This window comes from Vitis riparia, chromosome 7 (genome assembly GCF_004353265.1).
Source record: "Vitis riparia cultivar Riparia Gloire de Montpellier isolate 1030 chromosome 7, EGFV_Vit.rip_1.0, whole genome shotgun sequence".
Taxonomy (NCBI): Eukaryota; Viridiplantae; Streptophyta; class Magnoliopsida; order Vitales; family Vitaceae; genus Vitis; species Vitis riparia.
In genome coordinates, this window is record NC_048437.1 from 9,784,817 (window position 1) to 9,802,601 (window position 17,785).

The 17,785-nt window shown below is 33.2% G+C and overlaps 1 protein-coding gene across 1 annotated transcript; it reads right to left on the reverse strand.

Moving 5' to 3' along the window:
• Window positions 1-184: 184 nt before the first annotated feature.
• Window positions 185-12,484, reverse strand: LOC117919054 (glyoxylate/succinic semialdehyde reductase 1). The gene is made up of 8 exons (XM_034836096.1): window positions 12,200-12,484; window positions 10,459-10,569; window positions 10,279-10,380; window positions 5,185-5,286; window positions 4,161-4,276; window positions 2,791-2,869; window positions 2,542-2,712; window positions 185-676 (listed from the first exon to the last, which is right to left on the reverse strand). The coding sequence occupies exons 1-8, from the start codon at window positions 12,302-12,304 to the stop codon at window positions 587-589; spliced, it is 876 nt and encodes a 291-aa protein (XP_034691987.1). The 5' UTR covers window positions 12,305-12,484; the 3' UTR covers window positions 185-586.
• Between the last annotated feature and the right edge of the window lie 5,301 nt (window positions 12,485-17,785).

A 17,785-nucleotide genomic window follows, 5' to 3' on the forward strand; every position in this document is an offset into this window, starting at 1 on the left:
TATATTAAAAAAAAAAAAAAAAGGACGCATTTGAGAAGGTTATGAAATGACGGATCTAAAAATAAACCTGGTAGGATGCCATATAAGTGTCAGAATGAATGCAATAACGAAGGATTAATTTTGGGATAGAGTGATTGAAGTATGTACTAATAAGGGTTTCTTTCAGCTTATGGTCATTGGGCTCTTCATACAAGCCAGATTTTTCATTCAAAACTTAAGAAGAATCTTGGTCAGACATATTTAGGCCAATCGATAAACTCAGTTCCACTAATAATGTGTCGCTCAGGATAATGGGCTATGTTGGATGGTTCCCTTACAGAAATGTGCAACAAAAAACGACAAAGCCTGGTATGATATTTTCACTGTTGTCACTTTCAAAAGAGCTCCTTCCTTGGTGATGGACCGAGTATACAAACAATCTGGCAACACCAGAACTTCTTGTTCCTCACAATGAACTAGTTTTTACAAACAGAGAATTCATATGCATAATTTTAGTCATTAACTAGACCACAAATCCTTCACTTCCCAAATCACCAAGGATGATTGTGCCCTGTTGCGGTTCAAGGCCTTGAGCATATGTACTGTATCAGGATGAATGTTCAAGGGTCTTCACGGTCTCATACACAGCAGAAAAGTCAAGGTCCCCCAATCCCAGGCTCCTAGCTTTCTTGAAAGCCTGCATGCAAAATAAAAATATCCAGTCAGTTCAATCATCCAAAGGATTCCTAAGAAACTTCAATTAAGTAATTTGAATATCTTATGCCATTTTGTTGCTCCTAGTGATGACACAGTACTTGGGATATAGCATTAGCCCCTGGATAAAGCTGAATGTGAGAAAGAATTCTTGAGATCAACCGCAAGCAAACAGGGTTGACGATTGTTGAGTCGATACTGCTATTTTTAATCTTGTTCACTCATATTGATACATATAGATGGCTATTTGAAAAAAATGATGAAATGCACAGAAAAGACTCTTTCTGCCAGCTGAGGAGGGATTTGTTAGGTCATAGGGAACCATCTGCACAAGCTTCGCTACACTTCATTAATGAAATATTATGACAGAGATGAACATATAATTGGTTGAGCCAAACTACTATAAACCTATTGGATTTAGAACACAACTAATCAAACATTCAACACTGCAGAAGGCGCTCTACTTCCATATACAAAAGATGTCAAGCTATGAAGCCTGCTAACTTGGTTAATTGAGCAAGGAATCAAGGAGTAGGAGCACCACAAAACCCCAAAACTGCAACTTCAAGTTGACCGTATGGTACTTTGTGACCAAGCCTAAGGAAGCATTGCAAGGGTAAATAAAAACAAAAGAGGAACTTGAGGGTGCATCCACCTAAAATCAATGCTTTCCCATGGCTGATGGTAAACAAAAGGTTAATACTAACAACATGCTATGATAAAATCATTGCTTTCAGATGGCTGGTCCTAAACAAAAGATTAATAGCAATGACATGGTATGAAGGCTTTCCAAATCTCAATGCTTTGATCATTATATGATGTGTAGGAGAAATCATGAATTAGTTGACCATTTATTTTTTGTGTCCCGGTGGCTATGTTTCTTTAGCACAATTATTTTAGATGGCTGGGAATGCTTGGTGTCTCCTAGGAGTGCTGTAATCCCAACGTCTATAGGTTTCATGGGCCTCAGAGAATAGAGACAATGCAAGGAGTAGGTTTCTGTGACACTGGTAATTCAGCATTTGATGGGAGATAGAACATGCAAGGAGATCTGCAGATTCACTTTTGGAGTCAATGTTCTCTATCCTCTCTCTAGGCTTCAGCTACTTCAGCATTTGATGCGAACCTGTTTGTCATCATGTTGGACTGGAGATCAGGCTACTGCAGTGGTAGGAGGATCGTGAAGGTTCTTCAGAGGTGGAAGCCTCCTCCAAAGGGATACCTCAAGCTCAACTTGGATGTATGTTCATGAGGAATCCAGGTCAACTAGACATCTGTGGTGTATTCAGAGGCCATGGCGGGCATGTGGTTAGAGCCTTCTTCAAAACCATAGGGATGGGATTGGCCATTGAAGCTGAGGTCCTTGATTTATCAAAATTTCAAACTTGCTGTGCTTCAATAACCTTATACTATGAGACTCAACATTAATAATAGCATGGCATTCTCTGATTCTCATGAAGATGGACATAGGAAAACAGATTCATGGTTGGACAAATCTATAAACATTGCCACAGATTTGAGGTGTCCTTCCTTTCAGTCCCTAGGTTGGCTAACCACATTGCAAAGCTTTTGGTTAGAGGAGCTTAGTATTAAGAGCCTTTTGCAAGGGAGTTTTTGCCACCTTGAGTGTGTATCTTTTGTTTTTACTGCTTGCCTCTCTTTATCCTTTTGTTTCATTGTGGTTCTTCCTTCTAAAAAATAACTAATCATTCTTGTACTTTGTATTCATTTTCTATGAATGAATGGTTCATATTCAACAAAAAAGGAGCTTTCAAGACCATCCATGAGGAAAAAAACAGAACAAAAAGAAATGGCAGCAAATGGGGTTTTAAAGGAGCTTTAACAAACCTCATTGGCAGCAGCTGCTACTGGCATGGATACCGCATTTTCATCCCCAAGAGCAAGAGCCAACCTCATATCCTTCTGCTGATGCTTCAGAGGAAATGCAGGGGAGTAATTGTTTTGTATCATTGTGGGTCCTTTCAACCTAAACATTGGATTAGCAATTCCACCCAGGTCCTGAGATAAAGTAACTTGTCAGCAACCAGGTTACAAACAAATATGTTTTTAAGCAAATATTCTTGGTTGCTATCTCACCAATACATCAAGAAGAGTATGAGGGTTCAGTCCACTTCTGTCAGCCAATACAAGCCCTTCAGAAAATGCATTCATCATACTGCAAAAAAAAAAGAAAAAAGAAAAAAAACACAATTATTAGTAACCAACATTGCCCCTATATAAACACTTAAAACATCATTAAAAACCATGTTTATGATGTGAACTTGCAGTAAGCATGTGCTTTCATATAGGCATAAAAACCTCATAAACACTGTAAAACTTGCATGAACTAGTCCAGATGATCTGTAAAATTACAAGAGAGTATGAAGTGCTAACTGAAGTGGACATGTGAAAAGCATTGTGAAAAGATCTAATATGTTTCTAACCAAAGGGTGAGTTCCTTCCAAATTTTGTATATCTTGAAATAAGATCTTGTTGCCTTTCTTCTTTTCCTCTTTGGTAAGATACTATTGGCTCTCTAGCTATGTAGCCAAGCAAAACTATAAAAGACCATCCACCCAAACATGCTTATTTGTGTTTTTTGTAGTGGACAATGTAACTAGATATAAGAGGTATTTTTAATTGTCCATGGACAAGAAGCCTGCCCCATAAAGTTACTCCCTTTTCCAGGCAATCAAAGTTGGAAGATCTCCAAAGATTTAAAGAAGATAATTAAAGCTAAACAATTTCTTCCTCTTTGCCACTGTCATCCAAACACCAATCAAACACATCCCAAATCAAACGGGACACAAGTAAATACCTCACTTTCCCACAGTGGCTTTTCCTGCAGGGTTTCCGAAAGTGGATAGGGCATTTACCAATCTTTGTCTTAGAGGTTAATATAATCTGGCTCACTAGCCTAATTGAATACTTAGAGGTTTCAATCTCCCCAAAGGTGCCATGGTTGGTTGTTTCAGGCCACTTCATTTGAGTCCATAGACAAAATTACTACCTACTGTAGTATAATGCAAATGGCATCTTCCATGCTATATCAAGGTTTTCATCAATTTATTAATGCACGTAAGTTAGACCTAAAGGTGATAAACGAAAATTATTGGTCCTTGTGTTGGATATTTCCCTTTCTATCATAGTTTTAAGATCATCGCAGAGTTCTTGTAAACATTGTATTGGATTCTAAAAATGGGCAATTTCAAATCATAGTTATCCTCTATTTGAAGTTAAAGAACAACACATGAAGTGTCAATGATATTAATACTTGGCATTTGGGTTGTGGCAAAAAAATTTCCCAACAAACTAGCTTACTAACCATACAAGATTAATCTGTGTTCTATTGTCAATCCACTTCATAACACTTTATCTTGCACCTTCCCTCATCTAGCTCCAGATGCTACCAAAGCAAAGTCTTGATTGAGTCAGTAATTATCTTCTGTGGAGAATTTAACCATTACCTGCCCATTATCATGTTGACCACAAGTTTCATTTTAGCTCCATTTCCAACCTGCCCCAAGAAAAAAGACTTCTTCCCCATGATATCAAAAGCAGGAATCGCTTCATCGTACAATGCCTATATTTACAAAAAGGTAGATATGATGCAATTAGAAATGGAAAAAGAATGATATTCTTGTACCCACCAAAGAGCAAAAGGCAGAAATCTGTAGAAACTATTTCTCACTAATAATAGCAAACATAGTGAACAATCAGCAGTCTGCAAACCAGCACGTAAAAAGATGTATTAACAAAATTATTTACCCTGGAGTAAAGGCTTAGGGATCAATGATGTATTGACAAAGATAGTGATCAACATTATTTACCCTGATACATTTACCTTCTCACTCATATAATGATTCAAAGTAAGTATGGGTATTTACCCTTGTCTTTGTTTGGTGTTTGCTTAGGGATGTTTTGTGTATACTGCCTGAACATGTAAGGTGTGCCCACTCTTTTTTGCGCTTCTTAATACATGTTTCTGTTGTCTGTTTAAAAAAAAAATGCCCCCCCACAATCAACATACCTCGGCATGGTTCAAGAAACATACTAGACAATATTCATCATACATCTATATGCCCTCTTTTATTCATCAAAAAAGAAAAAAAGAATTCAATAGTAATATGGAAATAAAAAGAAAAGCATTATGAACATGCCATATATAGCCTCATATCAATGATAACAATATTTTGAGGATATTTTGCCCCCTCTTTCCATATCAGTAGCCCAAAATATGGATATTTCAGTGGAAATATCAGTGGCAGTGTCGATTTTTCCATCTTTGCCTATAATACATGTCTAAAATAAAGCAAAATACTTTAGTACATGCTTGGACCAATACAACATATGATACGCACTTCAGGAAACAGCCAAGGCAACCAATATATACAATGTGACAGGCTCATGATGATTTTGTTACCCTCATTGTTGCAATCTAATCAGAATTCAATACAAAAGAACAGTAAGCAGCAATGCAAATAAGTTTACCTTCTCCCCAGCAGCAAGAATTACCAGTTGACCATCTTCTGCAGGTTTCTTACTTCCAGAAACTGGAGCTTCAAGGAAAGAACCACCCTTTGATGTAATTGCCTGTAATAATAGAAGTATGCAGCTGTGAGTAGACCACCGGAAGATGACTATTTTTAATTGTGAGTGTAAGCATATTTGTATTGGTATCATTGATTTTTTTTTTTTTTTTTTTTTTGATAAGTAAAAAAAGAAATGCATTAAAGAAGAGGCAAAAAGCCACAAAGCATAAGGGGGTATACAAGGCAGCTAAGGCCTCTAACAACAACAAAACCAGAAAGGACTCACCTCCCCTTAAGTGGAAGCTACCCACTCCAAAAAGCCTATAAGGGAGAGAGACTCCTCACCTAAATACAATTTGGTATCATTGAATTTTTAGGTTAAATGATCACATAAATACAGGTAACACCCACTGCACCCAAGAAAAGAGACTGGTGTTGGGGATCTTTTGCAGCTAATAATGCCACTGCTGAGGATTTTAGACTTAGGTTGACTGGCAGTGGCTGTCCTTGCTTTTTACTCCCATGTGAAGCTATTCGGGGCTTCTTTTTGGAGAAATTACATAGAAACACCTATCTGGTCTTTGCTTGTTGGATTAGTAAGTCTACAAGGTGTTGCCAATCCATTTTATGTCTGAGGATTTATTTTAATGCTGATGGCATATCTTGCATTTTGGCTTCTTTTTAGTGCTACTGCTACCCAACCCTTAAAACTTCCCTTGTGGCCAGGCTGAATGGTGATTCTTTCTTGAAGCTGGCGCTCTCCTCTTTCTCCTGGAAACACAGTAACCAGGACGCTAAATCCCCTTAAGTTCCACGGTTTCTTCTTAGGGTTCAGGGTCTCATCATCTGCCTTTGTGAGCCACCTTTTCGCGCTTGTCTTTTATCATTAACAATTTTATTTTTATTTCCAGTAAGAAACAAAAGGAGACACCCATTGAAGGTTGTAATTGTTTTGTACATTGTATAATTCTCGGATTCTTGCTTTGTTGTGAGGGCCTTTGTCCGTGCCTCAAAAAATCCTATTAATAGGTCTCTAATGCACTACTACTGGTGGTTATGGCAAGGTTGGAACTCAAAAGGAAAACTCATGTTGTGAATGATGAGTGCAAGGTTGAATGACACCAATTACCCAGCATGGTCTTGACTGCACTTTGCATTAAGAGTAGAGGGAAAATGGGATATCTGGATGGAGAAGGCACTCTTACTAGCCTTATATATTCAATGTGGAATTTCAGGGGTATACTCAAAAGAATACAGGTCTGGCCCTTGTATGCTCAAAATAATTAACACACCTCTAAATTGGAGCCTGGAAATGAAGGGAGGCTGTCTTCTGGTCCTTCCTCATTCAGTACTCTAACTTGATTTGGCTCATTCCAATCATCGAGAAGTGAAGAATAAGGAATTGCAAGTTTATACTCGGAAGAATAACCATGCAAAGAATAACATTCACTTCAAGTTTGCTTCTTTTTGAGGATAAAGTTAGGAATTTAGAGAATTTATGGGATACCATTCACTTCCTTGCTTCTTTTTGGGCTTCTTGCTCCATGGTTTTTAAGGGCATTCCCCTTAATGTGATGCAACTAGATTGGCTTGTAGTGTGTAGCTCCAATGGGGTGGTCTAGCTAAGAGAGTTTACTTTTTGTAATTACCATTTAGCTTATTATTTTTGTATTCTTGTTGTTTAGTTTTCTTTTGTGGGAGGATTCCTCATCCTTCTTTTGTACTTCTTAATTCTATCAATATATTTCTTTGTTTGTTTCCTATTAAAAAAAGAATAACCATGCAAAGAAAGAAGTTGTTACTTGTTTTTCCTCTTAGGCTTTGCCAAGAGGCTACTTTGAACCCAAGTAATCCTAGTTGTCTCTATCCTAACGCTGTCAACCCTGCTGAATTTTTTTCTGTTTTAGTTTTTTATCAAAAACAAACTATTCATTGAAATGAATTTTAAATACAACCAAAAGATGAGAAATTCTTCCAAAAATACAAAGGATGCTTAAAAAAATAACAAATATATAACAACTGTAGTTCCAATTAAAAAAATATCTAACAAGAGAAGTAAGATAGTTACACCAATCAAGGATGAAATAAGAACAAGTACAAATGTAGCAACAAGGTACAACTAAAGCAGGTAAAAAATCCCACAAAAGAAGCCATTTTCTTGGCTCCATGTTTATTTAATCAATATGCAAAATTATTAGCTGAATGAGGGGAACAAGAGAAGGAACAACCTGAACTACTAGCTAAGTCTAGGATTTTACTGAGCCACACGTCATATTTCCAATGACCTCTCTCTAACTTAGACAATCCATGAGATCGCTATAGTTAAATCACCCTCTACCAATAAATCGCACCCTCTTCCGCTAGTTAAGAGAAGGTTATCAACATTATACCATGCTGATCCCTAATCACACTTCCAATTCCCAGCTGACCTAGGTTACCTAGAGGTCACCAATAAAGGTTTTAACTCAACCAAACCCATTGAAGGTGGAGTTCATATTAAGATCATCTTACAATCTATTCTGTTTGACATGCCAACCATATTTCAATGAAGCTGTAAAATGTTCAAAGGAGTACTCCCCAAAACTGTATAGGAAGAAGTCTACAAGGAGGAATAGAAGAATCAAATTCTAAATAGATTCTAGTGTATTCCCTTTATCTTTAAAAATTCTTGCATTCCTTTCAATTCAAACTTTCCATAACAAGGCAAGGCAAGCCACATGCTAAAGTACCTTTTCTCTTGGTGTACCTTCAAATCCTCATTAGAGCGTCTTTTCTTATCCACTACTTCATTCACAATATTGCAACCAGAATTTGTCCCTTTCAAAAAATGCATCTTGGAAAATATGGATAGCTTCATGTAGTACCCCTTGAATGTGGCATGACAAAACCTGAACTATTTATCTTGTAGGGACTTGTCACTAAACTAATGGACCCAAAATCAGATATTCTACCAATTGACTCTTTTTAGGCACAAAAGCTATAAAAGTGGCATTAGTGCTCTTATTGATAACCGCATTGTTGTGGAACTTTGAAGAAAAAAAACTATGGAAAAACCATCATGGCTTGGAACTTTCTCATTGTATTTGGCACAACCATCTGAATATCTTCCTATTGTTTTATGAGAAGGAATTTAATCAGAAGGTTTCAAACATCCAGTCTTATTTTGTCTCTTAAAAGTCATCCTCGCCTTCCTATCCCACTTTATTTAAGGTAATGAAAAAAAACATTTATAGACAGAAATGAACAAGAAGGAAGAGTTATCCTTCCAAATAAGAAAGTAGTAAACCAATAGGAAGGAAATTAGAAACCAACAACTAGAAAGCCATGAAAAAAAAAAAACCAAACAAATTCCTACAGCAAATCAATGTAGAATGTGATCTCACATATTCCACATGCAAAAATACTGATGTTTTTGGGGCCCAAGATCAAGAAGGTCAAGGATCCTCCTCATAATGACCCATTCACAAAGTATTCTGCTCCCAAACGAAGCCTATACAAAAAACCAATGAATTCCCTCCCACTATGAGATTGCTAATATCCAAATTTCAAGCTAACCTTCAAAATGAGCTAAAATCTCAGTGTCAACTGGCATCCCATTACCATCTGGCTTGGACAAACATACAGCAGAGAGAAGGAACCCACAGACAAATTGCTTCCTATTTCCCTTCTCCCATAAAAGCAACCTCCTATTCTTCAAGAAAAGCTCAACTAAATGCCAGAAAGCTCTTTAATTACAGAAACACAAAAGCAGCCAGCCTATTCATAGAGAAAAGGCTCTGCTGAATGCCAAAAAACTCCGTACAGGCAGAAACCTAAAAAAAACTCAATTTCTTTCCATCTAAATCACTCATATTGAGGCTAATAATGAACATCTCTAGAGAACTCCACTCCTTGTCCTCCTGCCAAAAAAATTGTAAAGGAGATTATAATCAATCTAGAAGTATCCATAGGGGCAAGCCAGCTGATCCCAACCAAAGCCAAATGTTTCTGTCAAAGTTAAAGAAAAAGGGTACAGTGGAAGAAATGTTAATGCCAAGCACATAATGTAATCATCATCAGTGATGGCCGTACAAGACCTCTGGCTCTAAAGCACACCATTTGTATTGACCTTCCAATGGCTACTAGTCATGCTAAGGCTTTGACTTTTAAGTCTACCTTTGTATTGGAAGAAAGGTCTATTGGGAGAAGATGCTCCTTCTATCCAAAGACCATCACTTTTCATCTGGACACATAAACAGATATCAGACACTATCCAAAAGAAAGGAGAAGAGAAGCTAATCAGCACTCTAAATTTCATCAAGATTTCCGTAAAATTTGAAGTTCCAAGAGTAGCATTAAACAAAACAAAATACCTCATACGGTATTCCTCCTCAAATGCTGAATGAAAGCCAGTAAGAAATTTTAAGGGGGTTCTCCTTCCACCAAAGTAATTTGTCTAAATTTTATAGATCCATCTCCAATAATAAATGAAATAAGGGAAGAGACATGAGGATATCCCAGGGAAACAGTTTCCCAAGGATGAGAATGAGACTGTCGTTCTTCGTTTACCACCCAACCATTATTTGCAACCCATATAAACTTTACTATCACCATTACCTTTGAAAAATGTTTCTCCTGAGAACACTTCCACAGCCACTGAATTTCTAGAGAATTCCTGTGCTTTATCATTTAATGTGTGTATATGTATCATAAGTAGCATATATGTGTATAAAACATTGATTCTAGACTCCACTCTTAGAAGCTCCAAACCTAATGTAGATTCCTTAACCCTGAAGAGTACTCCAAGTATATAACCACAGATTTGTACTACTTTTTCCAGTGGAAAGATATAAAAGGGGGAGAGGGGGTGTCTACTATTATTTATACATGAATTTAGCTTAAATGAGAATATCTTAGACACAAACAGTAGATCTCCTCTTGGGCTAGTGCAAGCATTTTAGAAACTTTAAACATCTACATTAATTTTCAAACATCAAGACAACAATTGACTCCAAAACAATATGCTAACCTGAAATCAGAGCATACATAAGTGTTATAAGCATGCAATTCAAACCTCACTAATTTTTGAAGAAGTGTCGGCATCAACAGTTGACATGTCAATGTAACCTTTTCCGTGGCAAATTTGTTCAAGAACACCATCTTTGTCAAAAACCACCTAAGAAAACCCAAAATATGACATTCCAGTAAGGGAAGTCAAAATAATGTAATCAAAACCAAAATGTGAATTACTAACCGAAAGAGCAACAGAAGGATCAGACAACATTGCAATGGTATACTTGCACTTCTTAACTACTGCTGCAGGAGTTTCTCCAATTGAAGCGCCAAGCTCCACAAGTTCATCACACTGAAATCAAAGGTTTCAGAATGTATCAAAAGGTGGTGTGAGCTCAAGTTATTGGACATTTAATAGTATGTATTCTGTTGAAGTTCACAAGCATACATTGCATCATGTAATGTTACGGCAACTTTTAGAAAACTTCCAAATTCCAAGGTGGTCAGGACCCCAGTGATCACAATCAAAGGAATTAATTATATTAAAATGGATGTGCATTATGCTGTCTTTGGGCCATTTAAGAAGCTTCCAAAATTGGTTCATGAATTCTGGTTTCCTAAGAGAAAAAAAATATATCACTAAACATTAAACCAATGAACCAATCAATCTCTCTCTAATTTAGTTGATCGGTTTTGCTTTTTCTGTCATTCTTTGTGTTTTTCAGTTTTAATCAGATCTTAAACTGGACATCGTCCGTTCAAATACATAATGACATATCAACTTAGCCATTAAGGTCTAGCTCATATGGCAAGAGGTTGTTGTGAGGATGTGGGAGGCTACAGGATCGAGTCTCATGAGAGATAAAAAATATTGCCTATTGAAAAAACATTGAAATATCAACAAGACACTTAGTGATGCCTAACAAACCTTGGTCATAATCCAAAAAAGAATTGAAAAAACAAGAAGAAAGCATATCTGCTATCAAAGATATCTTCTTTTAGTAGGAGAAAAGAAGAGTAAAAAAATGCTCATAAAACTAGTAATTTCATGCATAACATGATTTATATACTCAAGCATGTACCAACTTTACAAAGCTCAGATATCTTACTGTAAAGATAATTAATTTACAGTTCTCAGACATCAAATGAAAATACTTCTTATGATTTCTGTCAGTGGTCCACATAGATTTTAAGTTAGGAAATTATAAATAAGATGGTCGTTCTAAAATAAGTTGAAAGAATTCCCCAGTTTTCCACAGCAGTAGCAGGCTAGCAGCCCAGTGGAGGGACAACCAACTCGGACAATTTTTTAAAGAAGTATATTCTCAATTACAAAATTTCAACTTACAAATGTGCAAATATAAAACTTGAGGCAACATCTTAAATTTGACAATCGATTTTTTGGACACAGAAGCATAATTAACCTATAGGCCGAGATTGTCTCTCCTGAAGAGACCAAACTGAGCGCCAACTCATGTGAAAGAATTTTCCTGCTTAAATTGCTCGAACTTCCAGCTCCAAAGTTCCTTTCTTCATTTCTCTCTTGAACGCTTAATCATGGGATGTAGTCCCTTAATGACAGGATACCACAATGGCATCCTGCTATACATGTGTACATATAATATTTTTGTTATCATCATCATGATTGGAAGAATAATAAAGATGCCTTTATGGGTAACCCACAAGACAATACATTGAGATTTTTCAGAGCAAGATATTTTGAAGCATGATCCCTCTTACAACCACATCCATCAACAGAGATTAGAAGGAATGGATCATGAAATGCAGTTGGGGTGTGAATCAACAGAAATTTAAACCCACTGACAACTACATCCATCACCCTAAACTCTTTCTTCCAATTAAGCAACTACACTTGAAATTGGAGACAACATGCAAGTTTCCTTATATCTTGAGAATCGAAACCGTAACATAGAGAATAGAGAAGAAGAAGAAGAATAAAAGAAGAGAAAAAGGGTAAAAACCTTGGAGAGGGTTCTGTTCCAAACAGTGAGCTTGAAGCCACTCCGGATGAGATTGATGGACATGGCCTTTCCCATTATTCCCAGACCCAAGAACCCCACCTCCATTTTTATCTCTCTCTATTCTCCAATCTTCAAACTGCAAACGACAAGTGACTGTAATGATCTTCTCAACCCTTTTCTATTCTTTGCTCTACTGATATCTGTATATACCCTATTGATATATGGCCATGGTCTTCCTGTCTTCCATCATCGTCCTCAATAAATAAATAAATAAAATAATTAAAATAGAATTTGTGATTCTTTCACTGAGCAAATAGACAAAAGGGCGTGATGTGTTCTGCATTGGATGAATTACTTAATTAATTCTTTCTTACTTTCTTTGTCTATTTTACCTATCATGGGTGAGAAAAACACTTCCGTTACCCACATGTATCCGGATCTATCAAAGTTTTGATGTACACCGTTGATAACATACGATAAAATTTATGTCGTTGGATGAAAGTAAAATATACCGATCAATCTGAACCATGCAAAACAGTGGGACCCAATTTGGATCCGAAACAGTGGGAGATGGATACAATGTGAGTTTTATATAATAATAATAAAGAACTGAGCATTATCTGGCTGGGTCATGGGTGATGGATGGAGCGAGAGATGGGTGTCTTCCCGTCACCCTCCTGTCCTTGTCTTTTGTTTTTCCACTAGTCCGGGAGCCCTCACCCCACCAATGCCTGCGCAGACCTTCTCTGAAATCTATACCAGGAAATGGATTTTTTTCCTTTTTTTTTTTTAATGGAATGGAAGAAAAAATGGAAAAAAAAAATTTTAATCCATAAATTGTTTTTATTTTCATCTATCATGTAAAAAATAAATAATTTTAAAATACATAAAATTTTAATTAATTTTAATAATATTTTTTTATAAAAAAAATGAAAAACCATTTTCTTTACTAATTTTTAGGAACATCTTTTTATGTATAATTATATTCTCAGATAACTTTGTAACCATGTATAAGTATATTAATTTCAATAATTTAAAGAATAAGAAAAGGTTTGCTGGTGGGGGTGTGGTGGTTGGGTGGAGCTCACATTTATGGAAACACAAAAAATAACTAAGAAAACACAAAAAAGAAGAAAAAAAACACGAAAAATAATCTATTATTTGAATGATGAAAAAACAATAAAAACATCTTTTTATTATTTTAAAAAAATAATTTTTGAGAACATAGAAAATACAAAAAACAAAAACACACCCCCTTCTCTAAACAAATTTTTATATTTTTTATTTCTAAGAACAGAAAACAGTTCTTGAAAATAGGAATCAAATAGACCAAAATGAATTTTTTTTCCATTTTTTTAATGGAATGGAAGTAAAATGAAAAAAAAAAAATTAAATCCATAAATTGTTTTTATTTTCCTCTATCATGTAAAGAATAAATAATTTTAAAATACATAAAATTTTAATTATATTTTATTTTTTATGAAAAAATAAATCAAATATAGAAAAACCATTTTCTTTACCTTTTTTTTTTTTTTTCTTTTTTTACTAATTTTTGGGAAGCAAATATAATCATAGATATGTTTATTTCTTAGGAAATAGAAAAAAAATACTTAGAAAAATCATTTTCCTTGGATTAGATGGCATGAAAATATTTTGACTTGATAAATAGACCATGAAAATAAAAACTTTATTTATGTTTTGATCTTTTTAGGTGATATGGGTGATTCGGAATGAATATTGGCTTCACATTATTTTTTTAGAATTAATTTTAATTGCAAAGTAAAAAAGAAAAGTGATTTAGAAGTATTTCAATAATGATGATTATGTAGTATTAATTCTTTATTTTCTATCAATTTTTTCTTCAAAATCTAAATAGAGGAAAATATATTCATCCGGGAATTTAATTTTCTTTCTCTTTATTTTTCATCGGACAATCAAATAAGTTTTTCTTATTTTTATTTAAAAAACAAAAAATAAAATAAAATGCTTAAACCCATTTATTGTTCTTTCTCCAACTAGGGCTTTCTTCTCTTAATGTTAGAAAGACAAACAAGACTTAAATAGTTCAATATTAATTGGGTCACATGGGTGCCTTCCAACTAAGGCTTTCTTTTAATGTTAGATAAACTCACAAAGATGGGTTAATAAAATAAGACTTAAAAAAATGTGTCACCCCACCATTGTAGACTTGTGATGATTCTCTATTTTAGCTCATATTTCATAACTCAACTTTTCACCTCTCCATCTCTACAATCTCTACCCATAATTATTGCCACCATAGCATATGACTCATTTGGCACATGATCAATGGCAATCAATCAATGTACTTTACTAAAAAAATTTATTTGAATTATATATGTCTTCTACTTGATCTTCTAAATCCTATCCTAATCATTCATTAATACTCCATATTCTAGATCCAAATTCTTAAAAAACTTCATTGTTTGGAAATTAAAAAAAAAAAAAAAAAAAAAAGTGGGTTTTAGCTCACTAATTTTTATTTTTATTTTTATTTTTTATTTTTTATTTAAAAATATATATATATAGAAAAAGTAATTAGGTTTATCTTCATTTAAAAATATTTTAAAATATATGTAATTTTTTTATAAGTCGAATAATTGTTTTCTAAAATACCCTTTATTGAACCATGTTATGTAAACTTTTAAAAAATATATAAATTTTTTAATTTGAAAATTGTAGAACAAAGTGTTATGCTATTGTTATTATTTGGAAAAATATATTTAATAATAACTAAAATAATCCGGTTGTTATTTGTACATCATAGTCAACATACTATATTACAAACATTATATCATTATCCTTTAATTCACATTTCAAATTCTATAATTATGGATTAACCCCTTTATATTATAATTAAATCATAGTTTTAGAATTTTAGGTGTGATGGCACAAATGTCAAAGGCACTTGATCACTCATTTGAGAACACTAATTTATGTTTCTTGTCTCGTAAAATCTATACATCAATATAAGTTTTTTATGTCGTCATTATTTGCTTAAACATACTCAACTAGACTTTAACTAGAATTGATAATGATCTTGAATCTTTAAGGCCCAATAAAATTTCATGGAGTATGTAAAGTAATTCCATTAATATTTTGAACAAAAGTACTAACCTAAACTATCTAACTCGCTAACACCTTACATATTTATCTACCCAAAATCATCGATGTCTACATATATTGTTTATCATAATATTTTCCTTTCATGACTTTAGTATCCATGAAGAGATTATATATATATATATCTTAGTATATATTTTATATATTATTTTATAAAGAAATTATCATAAAATTAGTTGTTAAAGCCAAATCAGAAGTTTGAGATAATAAAAGGAGAGTATGTTAAAAAGAAGAGAATTGTAGGAAGCAACACATATCAACCACCAAGTGTCACCACAATAAGAGAGGCATGAGAAAGCCAACCACCACAATAATTTTTAAGATAGGAAATAATAAATTATATAATTATTAAAATGTAAATATATTTAAATAATACAATTTTATTTCATGTTAACCATTAAAACCTATATTTTTATTATTTAATAAAATTAGAAATATCAATAGATTAATAAATTTTATTCTTATTGTGATTTAGAAGAAATATATTTAATTTTTAAAATTTTTAATTTTTATAATTATTTTATTTTTAATAAATTTTAAATTATATACTTATAATGGTATTGACTTGACTATGATTCAACCAATAACTCATGAACCGATAATTTTTTCGATTCATCCGATTATAAAAATATTAACAGAAACACAATAACCTAACACTATATTCAATCAATAAATACTCTGACCATAAAGACTATACCATAATCGTCATGAAACCGATAAAAAAACATGGTAGAAAGGAATCTCACCAAGAACAACATATACACAATAAGCTCAATCAATCTTTCATCCACTTGTCTTGCTTTTGGATGGACTAATTGAATTGTTAAAGAGGGTCGGTCTAAGTGACCTCAGCTATCATCTATTGTCTTTGTAGGTTGTGGTTGATAGGTTGCATTTGGGTGAATGTTGTTAGGAGGATAAAACAAATATAGAGTTTAAAAATGAGAGGCAATATATGACCATGCCAATTCCAATACAATTTGTGGCTTTTCCGGATGTTTCATGAAAAAGTAGAGGCCTTTTAGAAATAAGTCTTTGTCTAGTTGTTGAAAGGGGGAATTTTGAAGAAGGTTGATATATGAAAAAGTAAAAGAGTTTATCATTCCATTCACCAAATATGCCATTCTTTTCTAATGTGATGTACACCAAACATTTTACCCAAAAAATAAAAAAGATTTTTTAACAAGAATCCAATATTATTATTATTATTATTATTATTTTAAGTAAAATATGCATGTGAAATGATCCCATCACTCTTGTTTTCTTCCCCACACGTGAACCATCCAAAAATTGTAAGTTGTAACCCACATTTCAACTTTTCTCCTTTTATTTTCAAAGGATTAGGGTTTGTTTGGGTTCTCCAAAACATAATATATTTTAATTATTTTCTATTATTTTTATAGAGTTATTTTAAAAAATAATTATATAAATATGTAAAATGATTAAAAGTAAAACACCACATACAAAAATTATTTTTAAAAATATTAAAAACAGGTTAATAATATTTTAAGTTTTACAAAAAATCAGAGAATAATTTTTAAAAAATTGTTGTCAAAACTATTTTTTAGAATTATTTTCTAAAATTAGACGCATAGGTTTTTATAGTAATTTTCTGAAAAAAAAATTTTAATAAAAGAAATAAGATACCTTTGATTTCACAAAAAGTTTGAGAAGATGAAAACTAAAAAGAAAGAAAAAAAAAAAGAAAAAATGGTAAAGTTGTTCTTTTATTTGGTTGTTCAAGCAAAAGATGGGAAGAATTTTCGAAGGCTGCATTTTTCTCAAACTTTTCTCATATTTTCATAAGGAAATTAGGGTGACATATCTTTTGACATCTTCTATTTTTTAGGTTATGTTTTTCCCCCTAAAATTAGTAACAAATGGTAAAAAAGAAATTAAAAAAATGATTTGCTTTTCCATTTTCTTTAAATAAAATGAAGAAAGTTTAAGAAAAATAAATTTCCTAATGTCTATTTGAATACATTTTGTATTTTTCATTTAATTTTTGTATTTTTTTAATTTTAAAAATAAAAATAATAATAATGCAATGATTCGCTCCCAACCGTGTAAATATTATTTGTTATGCATTTTGTGATACCCTAAAACCCATTTCAAGGGCATGATGATTATTTCATACTTCAAACTTGAAGGTTCAAATTGGAAATGATACAAACATTCATTTTATAATTAGAAATTGTCTATTATCAAATTCATGTTCAAAGTAGCAAATTTTGTAATGACTTGCTTTTAATAGTATAAATATTGTTTGTTATAGGTCCAAGTTCTCATGACTTTAAAACACGTCCATTCATATATATGGCAAAGGATGTGAGGGTATTTGTGATATCCCATATCGGATAAGGGTGAAAATTCCTGACCTTGTATAAACTTCATTTAATCCTATGGTCAGATAATATCTATATGATTGAGAATACGTTATTACAA